Source organism: Asterias amurensis, chromosome 15, assembly GCF_032118995.1.
Source record: "Asterias amurensis chromosome 15, ASM3211899v1".
In the NCBI taxonomy this organism is placed as follows: Eukaryota; Metazoa; Echinodermata; class Asteroidea; order Forcipulatida; family Asteriidae; genus Asterias; species Asterias amurensis.
This window is the reverse complement of record NC_092662.1, coordinates 5,054,311-5,069,751: the sequence shown is the minus strand read 5'-3', so window position 1 is coordinate 5,069,751 and position 15,441 is coordinate 5,054,311. Positions and strand designations below refer to the sequence as shown.

Genomic DNA, 15,441 nt, shown 5'->3' with positions numbered 1-15,441 from the left:
TTCATTTTAAGGGTATCTTCTGCAAAATTTCATTGATCAAAGCCTTTCCTGGACAGAACACATTTCTTCTATTTCTAAAACCGTTTCCCGAAACACAGGCGTTCTATCTAAACTCCGCTTCTTTCTTCCAGCTACCTCTATGCACTTACTGTACAACACTCTTATTCTACCGTATTTGAACTATTGTAACATTGTCTGGGCGCATACCAGCAATAGTAAATTGAACGCCTTGTCTGTTATCCCAAAAAATGGCCATTCGAATATGCACTTTTTCTCATTTCCGGAACCACTCTGCGCCCCTTTTCGCGCGTCTATGCACCCTTACTCTTACTGACATCAATAAACTTCAAACTGGCATTTTTATGTTCAAACATACTAATAATCTCCTTCCTCGCACATTTTCCACTTTCTTCACTTCGGTTCATGAAGTCCATGACTACTCAACCAGATCCCGTTATAACCTGTTTCTTCCTTTCACCTGCTGGAAAATATTATGGAAGTTCAAGTCATGTTCATCAGTAATGTTATCAAACGACAACAAATTATGACATTTTGATGATAATAAAATACAGTTCCATGGCTACAATTTTATTCAATATGATCCTTTCTTGGGAAGAATTGTATACATTTGTATTGAGACATAAACAAAAAAATATCTAAAAACTGTACATAATTATAAAATATTTCATTAAATCTATATTAGTGATCCTTCTTCAAACAAACCAGTAACAACCAAACAAATAAATAATCCCCAATGAAAAAGTTACACCACATACTTTCCGCTGATGTACAGAGGGTAGTTTATAACAAAATTTTTCTGTTACTTAACCCTACTACAATTTCACAATTCAATATCATCCAATTTGGTTTTGACCACAGATAAATTATGCAATCATACAATAGGATAGCATGTGGCCTTACACTTAGGTATTATACTACAGTGACACTATCTGTGTACAGCACAGAAGAGGAAGAGTCATATACTATAGGGCTGAATAGGGTGAACTATTTTGAACACACAGTTGTGCAAACCCTCCAAAAACCCATGCAGTTGAATTGAATGGTTTTGAATAAGGGAATAATAGGGTAGCTACTAGTTCTTTCACGGTCGTTTAAAACAGGCATGGTCGAACTGCAGTGTGATATAAAGGCCCGAACCGAAGGCGAGGGCCTTTCGACCACGCAATTCGACCATGCAAGGTTTTAAACGACCGTGAAAGAACTAGTAGCTACCCTATTATTCCCATTCATAAATACCTTTTTGGTTAAAAGGCGTAATAAAGTAAGAAACTCTGTAAGACTTATCCCTTTACGAGTGCTTGAGCTCTGTATGTTTCCACCTCCATGGTATGTTCAGTACAATGTCCGTACGCGTGTGTTTTCCAGTTCCATTCGTGCGCATGCGCGTATAGTCTTGGTGCATATTCTCTGGTTTTCCTTTAAAACACAGCGCGGCCAACTCACCATAGAGCAAACCGACAGCGCCTGCATCGCCCGTAACAAGAAACGTCTTGCATCAAGACTAGCGCAGACTCTCCGCTCACAACCGGTTACAAACAAAGGTTTAAACACACCCACGTGACGCGCTCTCCACCAATAGGAATAGCGAAACTGTCTGAGGTATTTATGAATGGTTGGTCAACATGCTGGAAAACGTTACCAACAGTTTCAGAGTTTTATCTAAACCCAACACAAACAGTGAAGGGTCTTATTAATCAACTCATGCCACATTTTCTCAGGAAAAAAAGGTTGCCTTGCCTCTCTATTAAAAAAAAACAATCATAACTGCTGAACTACAAATTAAATGTGAACCAAAAGGTAATCGGCTTTGTTCCAGTTTCCATTCATGGCTAAAAAGATTTGTGGTGAAACAAAGTACCAGTATCTCAGTGACACCAAGTACCAGTATCTCTAAGCGCTGTAGTGGCTATATGAACAGAACAACCAGTGGTCCTCAATAATGTAGTGACTTTCAATCGGTATGCTAAGATTGTCTTCAAGAGAAAAGATCCACTCCGCTAAAATACCACCTAGAGAAATCCTCTTTCGACCAATACTAATAAAATCATGTACTCACAACGAAATACTTTTAGTTTTGAATGCCCATTGAAACATTAAGTGATGGTTGCAAAATGTGAACTGTCTACCTTCTGTTGGCATACACACACGCACAATAATAATAATGAACGGCACTTATATAGCGGTTCACACAACAGTCCCGAAGCGCTTAACAAAAATTAATGAGTAAACAGGTAAGTTTTCAGCAGATGTTTGAAAATGTTCTGGTTTGGAGCAGTTCTGATGTTGTGCGGCAAGAGTTCCAGAGTGAGGGTGAAGAATATGAGAGCGAGCGGTGGCCATAAGACTTTGTGCGAGTGGTGTATGGGACTAGTTGAGAGGTAGAGCTGGAGCGTAGGGTACATGTACATGGATGTAGGAGATCTTGAAGATAATGAAGTGCGGACTGGTGAAGAGATTTGTATGTCAGCATGACAACCTTACGACCTGACCTGGGCCCAATTTCATAGAGCTGCTAAGCATAAAAAATTGCTTAGCAGGAAGTTTCTTTCTTGATAAAAACAGGATTACCAACAAAATTTCTGTTTGTTGCATATTGCTTGTTACTAGTAATCAGCTGTTGACTGCTTATCCTGAAAATCACATGGACATTTGGTTGGCAATCCTGTTTTTATCAAGGAAGAAATGTCATGCTAAGCAAATTTTTGTGCTTAGCAGCTCTATGAAATTGGGCCCAGGTTTGTGATAACCAGTCATTATGGCTCTATTATTCACATTTCTAAATAATTGATCAATGGGGTCAAAGTTGAACACTTCCTAGGGTCTATCCTTCCATTATGTAAAAGACCTCACTAGGGCCCTGCCATAAGCCCACACATGTATTGAACTTCATAAATAGATTTTTATAATTGGTGAATAAAGTCACAGTGACTTAACATGCAATCTTGTTGTATACATGTAGATCGTTAAATAAAATAACCCCTTCTGAGTAATTACTACACCACTTTAATAGGAAAAAATACAGCCTCAAAAAAGGAATACTGTCCTAATTTTAAAACCAACCCCTCAAACTTGTCCCCCCACCCTGAAATAAAACAATGCGTGTACAATACAAACGAAATGTAAATCATTGCGTCAACTGCTCGTTAGAGCTAAAATACAATGCCATGGAAACCAATCATTTAGTATTTCACATCAAATGATCACTATGGTAATATTTTGTTTCTGACTGAACGGAACTTAAAGGGGCAGCGTCACCATGATCACAGCAGGCCTGTGGCTGCTGTACACCGATTTATCAACTCTCAACCAGTCTGCTTGTGTGCGCCCTCTCTACGCATCATACCCACAAATAGCGCGTAACTGGGTAAGAGTTGATAATTCCATGAACTACCACAGGCCTGCATTGATACTGACGACACGACCCCTTTTCAAAGAAAACCAGTCTGAAGTTGTTTAGACCGTGTTGAACAGCCCCTTTTTTGCAATGAAAGTCGCCATCTTGTACGTCAAACTGTGTGCGCGCCCAACCGCGTACATCAATGAAGCTTCACAGCTCACAGTATCACACCGTTAAGCGGCAGCGTAAGTGCAAACAATTTGCAGTGCGCAGAGCCATGAATTGGGGAAAATTTGTGAAGCTGCTAAGCACAGAAGTACAGGCAGCCCCCTTCACTACGGAACATAGTTACAAGCCACATTTTGATGCAATTGTAGCATGCTTGTAGCTGGCTCCCTGCTAAACTTTGCTTAGCAAATTTCTTTTGCTAAGCAATCTCTGGAAGGGCAAACAAAATTGTTTTGGGGGGAGGAAAAATGAGTTATATATATAAATGAAGGGTTGTACTCAATCGGGGAAAACTCAAATTACTACAAAATATTAATTCATAAATTAGTTTCAATCTACATGCTCTGTATAATCAACAAGAATTGAGTCATAATTTTTATACAGCACTAAAAACGTCTGGATATTATAAAATAAACCAGGACCCATGTTAGTCACAATGCCTGCATTGCAATCCCTTGGGTCAGGATTCTAGACCCACTGAATTATGGTATACTGAGATTAAGACATTACCTTCTGGGGATCCATGTTAATGCTTGATTTTTTATTAAAAGGCAGTTGTGTTACAATTGGTTGTTTTCAAAAGTACAGCTTGGGTTTCAGTTCTCGCTAAACCCTGGTTCGTACATCCTGCAAATGCAAATGTTGACGCCGCCAATTTACAACAAATATTTCGCAACAGTTTGAGTGACAATTCACTGCGAAAAACAGTCATGTGACATAAAAATTTGCTCTGCATTTGCATTTGCAGACCAGGCTGTAGGCGCCACCCAAGGCATCTACTGCACATTTGAGGTCCCATACAAAAAAAGTGTAAATTTTCAAAATTAAATTTTGGGGCAAGCGAAGACTTTGGGGGTGGTTTGGAGTGAACTTGAGTCACGAGACTGGGAAAGTCTAAACAGACTAAGAAAGTTGCATCACCTTTAAAGAGACCTCTGTACTTCCCCTTCCCCGGGAGGCCAGGGTCCAATTTCATAAACCTGCTTAAAGCCAATGGACACTTTCGGTAAACAGTATTGTCCAAGGCCCACACTTTGTGTATCACAACTTATATATAAAATAACAAACATGTAAAAATTTAGGCTCAATCGGTCATCGGAGTCGGGAGAAAATAACGGGAAAACCCACCCTCGTTTCTGCATATTTCGCCAGGTCACGACATATGTGTTTAAAATAAATCCGTAATTCTCTCTATCGAGAATTGATATTGTTTTAATGTTTTCTCAAAAAGTAAAGCACTTCATGGAATAATATACCCAGAGAAGTCTTTCACCATTACCTTCTGTAAACCCTGTAAGTTATTTGTAAATCTATGAACTTTTAACTTTTGTTCTGTTCCGAAAGTGTCCAATGGCTTTAAGTAATAAGCAGGATACCAGCCGCAAATTGTACGCGTGACATGGTAGTTTGGCTGGTAACCTCATTCTGGTAAGCATTATTTTGTTGTGCTTAGCTAATATCTGCACTTCATCAGCTCCATGAAAGTCGGCCCCTGGTTGTATCCTGAAGGGAATTCCGAGAAGAAAAAAAACTAGAGAGCGAAAGCCTACCTTTAATGATGCACAGCTTCATATTTGTTATAGGGGGATACCTTACTATGGAGGAGGTTAACTAAAGGTGCTTGCCAAAGGTCAGTAGTTCATAATGCAGCATGGCCATCCTTCTTGTATGGTGTTACTTTTTCCACGTAGGGCTCGTTACTGGGGGAAAAAAAAAACACACACTTGATGTCAATTAGGACAGTAATCTCTAATAATAATTATTATAATAATGATAAACATTTCTATGGCGCTCTATAATTAACACAGCACCTCACAAGAAAAACAAAATAACATTTACAAGTAGAAAACAAAACAAAAGAAAACATACAAGAGGCTCTCAGTGGGGAAACAAAAACGTTTTGAGAGACGGCTTGAAGACCTACCAAAAAATTAATGATGAATACAGATTGCCTCAACATTAATGACCGTCAACATTTTAATTTTTATATTTTTTTTATATTTTATTTATATATTTTATTTTTTTTTGGCAGGGGATAATCTCTTATGACAATACATAAGGGCTAGTAAAACTTCTCCCATGTGCTAGTAAAACAGGGTTTATCAGATATTGCCATTGGCACACACAAGATAAATGATCGCATTTTACTAAATGGATTCTAACTTTAAAAATAACACACCGCCTCTGCTCTAAAGCTTCATGTATATTGACGTTCCTGAATAACAAAATCCTCCACAGCTTCAAAAATAGAAATAATAGGTTCATCAATAAGGAAACCAAAGAAAAGCCAATAAATCTAAATCAAACATTATTTAGTCAGCGACTCTCTGGTGGCCATCAAGCTTAAATCAAATTCATCAGTCTATTTATTTAAAAACCCTTACACATATTTTTGATTGTCATGTTTGTTCAGCAGATTGTGTAAGACAAGAAATTAAGCGTTAGAGGATCACGCACCATTGTGAAAGATTTTTTTGCGGCTCAAAATTTTCCAGTAGGTGAAATGATAAGAAAGTACAATACAAATAATAGTACTAATGATAATAACAAATAATAATAATAACAAAAAATTTATAAGGCGCACAGTATCTGGAAGGTACCATTCAAAGACGCCGGATGCTAGCAAGCAGACAAATTGAACAGATGAGTTTTGAGGTTGTGTTTGAATGTAGACAGATCAGGTGTGTCCCTCAGCTCGTCTGGAAAGGAATTCCAGAGACGCGGTACGCAGCTGGAAAAGGCACGGTCTCCGTAACTTGCCAGACGAGTTTTGGGAACATGAAGTAAATGATGACTAGTTCTTATAGTACATTTGACAGCCCGAGCTGCCACGGTGCTCTGAAGGCCTTTTCAACCTATACCCTCGCAGGAAACCTTTTTATTATTTGTACATTGAAGACTGCTCAGGGGTAAAGAGAAGCAATAGCAAAGCATCTTGCTCAAGGACACTAGTGTCATGACAAGGATTCGAACCCACACCCTGATGACTTAACGACCATAACTTGAGTCTGGTCTGCTAGACCCCCCTCGCCCCCCCCCCCCCCCCGCCCCACCTCGATTATGTCACACTATGAATTTCTAGGGTGTTATATCACAAAAACGGGAGACTTTTCAGAAGCTAGGTGGCAGCAGACTTGGTAAAAGCTACAACATAAAAAGGTATGCGCATGCCACCGAAAACTAAGTAGAGAAAGAAAATTTACTCAAAAATCTTTTTAGTTGCCATCTGGTACACCAGAGTGTTCAACTCACGTTCCTCAAATCAAGCCAACTGGAACACCACTAGACATGCTGGAAGTCCTTAATAGAAGCAGGCTTTAGACTGCAAATTGTTTACGTGTCTAGCCTACGGGTTCCAATGACATTTAGATCGGGGCTTTTTATATTATTTCAGAGTCCTCTAACTCTCTCACTACAAAGACTAATCAATACTTAAAGGGTGTGGGTACTTTTTGTAGGACACAAAACACAACGACAACGTCCACAGATTTTCTGAGGTGGTGTAGTTTTTAAGAAAAGAGTAAAACGTGTCAAGAATATAATTATCGTCTCAGTGAGACAAGAATTATTTTAGCATACATATTTACATTATTTTTGTGACATTGTTTCACTCATTTCTCAAAAGCAACAGTACCTCAGCATTTCAAGTGGCGAAAAAAAAGAGAAAAATTGTGGATCAAATATTTAAAGATGAAAACTTACCTCCCTGTCGTTGGATCGAAACAAGGTCAGCAAACGGATCTTTGGAACCGGCAGCGGCCTGAAACGGGTTCTCAGCCGCGGCAGCAGGCTGTAGCGGGACTTGCTGAATGTGAGAGTGAACCTGGTACTGGCCGAGTGTCTGTTTGGCCAGCAGCCTCTCCTGTCCACTCGACACTGGGACCAGGTTCATGGTTTGTCTTGGTAACGTATTGGCTGGACAGAGTAGATCAGGAAGGGTACTCGCGGGAGGCTGCTCTACTAGAACCTGTTGAGATGGATTCCTGCTGGAGGTGTAACTCTCTAAGTTTGGGCTGCTGCTGGTCGCTCGGAGACCCGGCACGCAAAGATTATGCGTGGATGATGGCGCCCTCTCTTGATCGACAGAGAGTGGTACACCGAAGTTGAGTCCGTAATCCGACAGGAGGGTTGTCGCTGACGTGTTTCGCGGGATCTCCTCCTGCATGTAGGACATGCCAGCATTATTGTTCACGTGGACTGACTGGAAAGCAAGGGTGTTATCCTCGCAGTCGACTCCCAGTGGATTCTGCACCACGGTGGAGCCGTCACCATGGATCTGAGTCCTATCACCATTACTGATATCAATCAACGTTTTGTTCGATGTGGGGCCCATCCGGCGTTCTCGCCTTGGAGGGATGGGTGGGGGAGGGATGAGTGGGCGCTCAACTTTCTTCCGTCGCGGCATCGGAACCGGTGTATCATCCGCTGATAGCTTCTGGAGGAGTGAATGAGAAATCAATTCAGTTAGTTTTATTTCATTTCATTTATTCTGGTTGTGAAGCCAAGGAGGAAAACCCACCAGCTGTAATAAGTAGTGCCCTTGGAGTGATTTGAACCCAGTTTCAAGAGGAGGAAGGCACGAAAAAATACCTCTACACCAACCTGATCATCCAATCACTGGGATTGAAATCAATAATGTCAAACGGACTCCGTTCAAATTACTCCCCACAAATGAAACCATAAAATCCCCTTACCAGTGTATTCAAACATTGCAAAAAATTGCCAAAAGATAAACTTTATCAAATTTTGTATTGAAATTGTTTATACTTTTTCTTACCAGATTACTTATTATTCATTATTCAACGTTTACATTTATTGCAACCTAAATAATGTAATACACCAGGGGTGGATTTCAAAAAGAGTTAAGACTAGTCTTATCTCAATTTAGGACGAGTTACTTGTCCTAACTTAGGACTAGCCATACGTTTTTAATTTCTCCTAGGACTGGTCCTTAGTTAAGACTAGTCCTAACTCTTTGTGAAATTGACCCCGGTTCCTATTTCACCTTTTTATGTGTTCAAAATGATTTGCCACAAGATCAATGCAATACAATCTGTTTTTCTGTTGATGACTCAGTTACCTGGGACCTTATTAATTTATCAATGTTTAAAGACACTGGACACTTTTGGTAATTGTCAAAGACCAGTCTTCTCACTGCACAAAAATAACAAACCTATGAAAACTTTAGGTCGATTGGTCATCAAAGTTGCAAGATAATAATAAAAGAAAAAACACCCGATTTGGTCTCTCAATTGCTAGATTTTTGGACTACAAATTGTAATTCTGAGGTCTTGAAATCAAATTCGTGGAAAATCACTTCTTTCTCGGAAGATAAGGTACTTCAGAAGAAGCCGGTTTTAACAATGTTCTATGCTATCAACAGCTCTCCATTCCTTTTTACCAACTAAGTTTTTATGCTAACAATTATTTTGAGTAATTATAACCAATAGTGTTCAGTGCCTTTAAAAAGAAACACGTTCCTAGTTCAACTTTTTGTTCTTCATATTAATAAAGAATCAACAAAACAACACATTATAATTGCATTTTTATGTGGGAATTTTGAGAATTTCAATCCAAAGTAGGGTAAAATCTGAACTAGTAATCGCATTAAATATTCCAGGTCGCTTCGTTACAAAACTGTTAATGTATTACTTATGGTAACCCCTTAGGAATTCGTAAGCAAGAATAGGGATTCCGTAAAAAGAAAATGAGTAAATTTGCAAATCAAATTTCGACACAAAATAAAACAAAAAGAAATAAATGAATAAATAAATATCAAGCCAGCCCAGCTTTATTTTGGCTTTTTATTTATGAGCCAGTGTGAAATTAATCCTGCGAGTCAGATCTTTATTCACAACTGTGCCGCCATAATTTTCTGAAATAGATATGGTTTGAGATGAGTTTTGTATCTGCTTGTCTGAGTCGAAAAGTGATCACCCCAGGAGTGCCAGCAACGTGGAACGTTCAGGAGCAGGTTATTATATGAATAACGATGGCTAGAGGAAAACAAGTTACTTCCAGCGCGGGGAACGGCAATAGCAAGAAAATTTATTTTCGATTCCGGAAGGGAAGAAAATGGGCTCTCAGGAGAGCATATGAAACGATAACTCATTCTTCGGGGATTGTGCTAGTGTCAAAACATCAGGGCCATTAACTATTTTGTGCATATAAAATGCCTTCACACATTTTATGTCATACATTTAGTGTCCCAAAAGATATTGCTGGCGGCCTCAAGCATAGGTTTAAGCTTTTAATGTCTTTTTCCCCTCGATGAGCGACAAAGATAATCAACAAACATGAGAGGATGACAGGAATAATAAAATATAAACTCGGCTGGGTTTTTCTTTTGCTGATAAGTCGCCAGTTAAGCCAAAGCAACACGCGCCTACTCAACACCAGTCCCGATATAAAGTATCTCTGGGATAATCAGTTGCTGTATTAACAAGTTTGAAGTAAATTTCTCTTCGGGGGAAAACAAGTAGGTCCAAAGCACACAGCAAAACCATGACTAAATTATATCGGGATTAACGGAAATTAACTGTATAAAATCACAGCTCTTGGTTTCCTGTGAATAACAGAGTATTGGTTTATAATATATATTTCAAATAAACTGAGTGTTAATTGCCTTAAGAGAACTTATCCAGCCGTCAGTGGATAGAAAGAACATCATCGATGAGCGACATATAAAACTAGTGGACTGGCCAGGGAATGGTAGCTGCGTTAACTACTAGTTGAGTTTACTCTAAGCAATTTTTGGGGATACTCATCCCCCTTAAAAAAACAAAAAAAAAACAAACAAACAAAAACCTAAAACAAACAAACAAACAAACAAACACACAAACACACAAACAAACAAACAAACAAACAAACAAACAAACAAACAAACAAACAATCACACAAAATATATTATGAGGACTCAATATACCGGAAAAGGAGTAAATTGCAAATAGGGGACTTTTGGGACGCTTGCAGACTTACCAGGTAAAATCCATTGTTCTTGGTAATGTGTGCATGCTCAGAACAACGTAGACAATGGAAATTTACCTGGTAAGTCTGCTGCCACCTAGCGTTCCAAAGTCTCCCTTTGGGGGAGTCCCTGTTTAACAAGCTTTAATCAATTTATTCTCAATTCCTTTTTAGAATCTGAACACAAGCCAAAGAAACTGGATCAATTTTCCCCCTTCAAGTAGGCTTAGTTAGTAATTCTGCTCTTTATCTATTTTATTCTTCTGTTAATAACTCAATTAGGCCTACCTGTTCCTTAAAGGGTTTATGTGCTTTTGGGGGGGGGGGGACAAAAAACGCAATGTCCACAGATTTACATCAAACTTACACAATTTGAAGATAATGATAGTAGAAAGCTTCCCTGAAAATATTACCTGCGAAGGTGCTGTAGTTTTTGAGAAATGAGTAAAACAATGTCATGAAAATAATTTTCGTCTCACTGATCATGAGACGAAAATTGTTTTAGCATGTAAAAACAAATTGTCATGACATTGTTTAATTCATTTCTCAAAAACTACAGCACCTCAGCATCTAATATGTTCAGGGAAGCTTTCTACTATCATTATCTTCAAACGGTGTACATTTAATGTAAATCTGTGGGCATAGTGATTTGTGTAACAAAAAGTACCCAAATCCTTTAAAGGGAAGGTACACGTTTGGTAATTGTCAAAGACCAGTCTTCTCACTTGTTGTATCGCAACATAAGCATAAATTAACGAGCCTGTGAAAATTTGAGCTAAATTGGTCATCGAAGTTGCGAGGAAATGGTGAGAGAAAAAAAACACCCTTGTTGGACGAATTTTTGTGCTTTCAGATATGAATAAAAGACTTCTCGCTAGAAGTATTTTATTATTTTAGTGAGAAATTACCTCTTTCTCAAAATTTATGCTACTTCAGATGGAGTCGTTTCCAACAATGTTTTTTACTATCAAGATCTCTCCAATGCTCATTACCAAGTCAGTTTTTAAGATCAACATTTGTTTTGAGTATTTACCATACGTGTACCTTTTTTTTTAATCAATGTTAATACTTATTGCAACCTGAGTAAGACACCAGTTCCTAGTTCAACTTATCTATCGGAAAGCTAGTACAAACAGATTAGAATTTGGCATCGGAGGAGTCCCTCAATTCATTCTCATTTCCATTTCAGAAGCCGAACACGAGCCAAAGAAACTGGATCCATTTCCTCTTTGCCTGGTGCTTAGTTTAAAATTCAGCTCTTTCAAAGTACACTTTGTCAAACACAATAAATCACAGGCTCAAACTGAGAGTAACCCTATCTGGCAAAGGTACAATATGTATGTAACGCAGCTTGAGAATGTAATGAAAAGGGAGATCGTATGATCATTTGACTGCAAATCTTTGGTGGAGATTTATTGATGATATTTTCTCCATCTGGTGTGGTGACCAAGACAGCTTGGATGAGTTTATTAACCATATCAACTCATTTCACCCCACCATAAAGTTCACTACCGAACAATCTCTCACCAGTGTGAACTTTCTAGATGTGACAATAACCAAGTCTCCTAATGGCCTTGTAACAGATGTTTACAGTAAACCCACCGACACCCACCAGTACCTTCTCTCCAATAGCTGTCACCCTAGTCACTGTAAGAAGACAATTGCTTACAGTCAGGCCTTACGTATCAGGCGTATCTGTTCCACAGATACCCTGTACAAGAGGCGCTCATCAGAGCTAAGGAAACACCTTGTATCTAGGGGACACAGCGAACGTAGGGTCCAACTTGCTATCAACAGGGCTCTCAACGTACCTCGTCATACTCTGTTGACTAACACGGGAGCTAAAAAAGCTCTGACCAATAGAGTTGCTTTGGTCACCACCTTCCACCCCAAACTACCCAAACTTCCCTCAATTCTCAATAATAACATGCCTATACTTCACTCCTCCAGCAGGTTACACTCAGCAATCCCTAAGGTTCCCATGGTTGCATTCCGCCGCCCTAAGAGCCTTGGTGACATACTAGTCAGGGCCAAACTTCCCCCAGGTACAGTCCAAACACAACCCCCGACAGATATACTGGGCTGTCACAAATGTACCCGTTCTAAATGCAGAACGTGTCTGCACATTAAGCCCTCACTTAAGGTGAAGAGTCATACCACTGGCTCTTCATACAACATCAAGACCAACTCTGAATGTAGCACGTCTAATGTAGTCTATGTCATATCATGTAAGAGATGTGGGCTACAATATGTGGGAGAGACTAAGACCAAACTTAGTCTTCGCTTTGCGAATCATGTCTCTTTCATAAAGACTAAGTAACCGTACCCAGTCTCTATCCACTTCAACAGCCCCAATCATAGTGTCAGTGATGTTGAACTTCTGGTGATTGAAGCTTGCAATGGTGATGACACACACCGCAAGAGTAGAGAATCACACTGGATTCACCAACTCAAGACAGTCAAACCCTTTGGACTTAACATAAACACTGGTGTTAAATAACTTCTCATTACCCTCCACTTCACTTCGGCCTAAGAACTTATATGTTGTATATATTCTGTACATAAAGTATTAATTAATCTTGTTTAAAGTTGTTTTTATAAATTCATCACTGTAACTATATCTGATGTAAGTAACCCCCCCCCCTTTTTTTCCACAGGTCCCTCATACCTATTTTTAAAATCATACCTTTGATCTTGCTATTCTTATTAATTGACCATTGTTAGTTGCATCATGATGCAACTTGCGCTCTAATCCTACCCTTTCATGTCTCCCTGCATTGTTGTCGAACAATACATTTACCACTTTTATGGTCCAGTAACCCATCCTTTCATTCTAAACATCCTTCGTCCTCGCCACTTCACTCCTATTGGTTCTTAGCCACCAATATTGTCTCTGAAAAAGAAACTTTGATTGGCTGTTATTTTCCCGCTTCTTTCTGGATCCTTTCCTTAATCCCTTTCCCCCTCTCTTTTTCTATAAATGGATATGTATTTGTTTGTACTTGTTTTATGCCTCTGAAGAAGGTCCGGATTGGATCGAAAGCTAAGGCCATCTACCCTATTCATCATTTGACTGCAGTCGTACGTTTGTAACCTAAGTTACATGTACTTTGTAAGCCACAAAAATAACTGTTGATTAAGTGAGACAACAAATTATATTAGCATGTAGAAACAACTTTTGTAACATGATTTTACCAATCTCTCAAAAACAACAGCACCTCAGCAAGTTATGTTTTAAGGTAAGCACTCTACTATCATTATCTTCAAACAGTGTAAGTTTGTAATGTAAATCTGTGACATTGTGCTGTGTGACAAAAAGTACCCAAAGCCTTGAAGTCATCGGAGTGTGGTTTCGAATCCCGGTCATGACACTTGTGTCCTTGAGCAAGATGCTTAAACACTACAATTGCTTTTCTTCACTCAGGTATAAATGGGTACCTGCGAGAGTAGAGGTTGATATGGTGTTTTAAAAAAACACTGGGGCGCCACAGCAGCTCATGGCTGTATACTCCCCAGGGAGCTAAGAAAGATTTAAGGAATGTTATTGGCCCATAGATCAGGGCACCAAAAGCGCATTGATAAATTATTGTGAAATGCGCTATTAAGAACTAGTTATTACTTTTATTATAAACTGTGTCAAACAACAGTGTTAGAATACAACAGAATCGCACAACTTGAAATCTCAGTATAGTCCGGACCAAAGCAAGAATTTCAAATACGCCAGCGACTTACGCAGTCTCTTGATGCTTTAAAGCAACAATGGCTTCTTAGTTTTCATTCATGCATTCAACATCAACATTTAAGAGATCAAGATATTCTTCCCAAGTGCTCGGCAGGGAAGCAAGAAGGTCTCAATCCAAACCAGAGTTAAGTCCAAAATGTTTGCCAGTGAGGACCGATGAACAAGAAAGCCTTGCCTCCAGGGGAATGTCAACAATAGATAGTTGGTAAAACAAGTCAAACCCTAAACAACATGTTTTCCTTTTAAATCACACTTTTGCTACAAGAAGCGCAACAGAGAACATTATGACCTTTGCGTCTTGCCATCGTTTTTTTTTTCTCCCTGATAATATTTGGTGTTTCTACATGCACATTTTGCTTGTGGAAATCCATCTTAAGCCCCTGGTATCAAAGGCAACAATAATTTGGCTAGATTATTCATCCTGTGGGAGGGATTAACAACATAGTCTAGGGAGCAATAACCGACAGGTCAGTGGAGAGAATAGAGTAACAAACAAGACTTATAATTATAAGCCCGGTTCATACTTCCTGTCCAATGCGAATCGATACGAATATTGTCGTCACAAATTCGCAATTGACGTCACAAATTTGTAACGAATAATTCGTAACAGTTTGCCCTGAGGGCAAACCCTACGAAACTTTGCAGCAATAACAACCCTGTGACATCAAAATGCGCATCCCATTTGCATGAAAGAAGAACTGGGCTTAATAATATGATCATCTAACTTTCCATTTCCGAAAAAAACCTCATATTATCATATGATTGTATTACTTTTCTGTTGCTCAGCAGCAGATGATCAAAAGTACAGTTAACAGCTGGTGGTGTAGGTAGCTGACAAACTACATCACTTCGAAGCAGACCGATCGCAACACAGAATTTGAAAGCATGTACATCATTGCAAGCCTTTTCAACTTATATCATTGGGCCTGTAAGACCAGTGCCTGTCTTTATAATCCTTGCAGATAAAGACAGGGGTCTTATATCTAGCACTTCCTCTTCAAAAGAATGGGGATTATCATGAGCTGTCTAGTTGTCAGATTATCAGGAAATCTCTAGAAATGATGGACACTGATTGCTGGGGATTTACTCAAAGTAAGAGGGCACCGGCAAAGTTGGAGCAAGTCGTCCCAACTGTTTACAGAACCCA

General features: G+C 39.1%; 1 protein-coding gene across 8 annotated transcripts in view; it reads right to left on the bottom strand.

Annotated features, from left to right (window-relative positions):
• Positions 1-402: 402 nt before the first annotated feature.
• The window catches only part of LOC139948061 (DENN domain-containing protein 1B-like), a 45,527-nt gene continuing 30,488 nt past the window's right edge, over positions 403-15,441 (bottom strand). For all 8 annotated transcript variants that reach the window (XM_071946068.1, XM_071946072.1, XM_071946071.1 and 5 more), the window contains 2 exons: positions 7,289-8,021; positions 403-5,286 (listed from right to left, as the gene is read on the bottom strand). In XM_071946068.1, the coding sequence (XP_071802169.1) occupies positions 5,261-5,286; positions 7,289-8,021 (759 nt within the window). In that variant the 3' untranslated portion in view covers positions 403-5,260. The remainder of the gene's footprint in view (positions 5,287-7,288; positions 8,022-15,441) is intronic.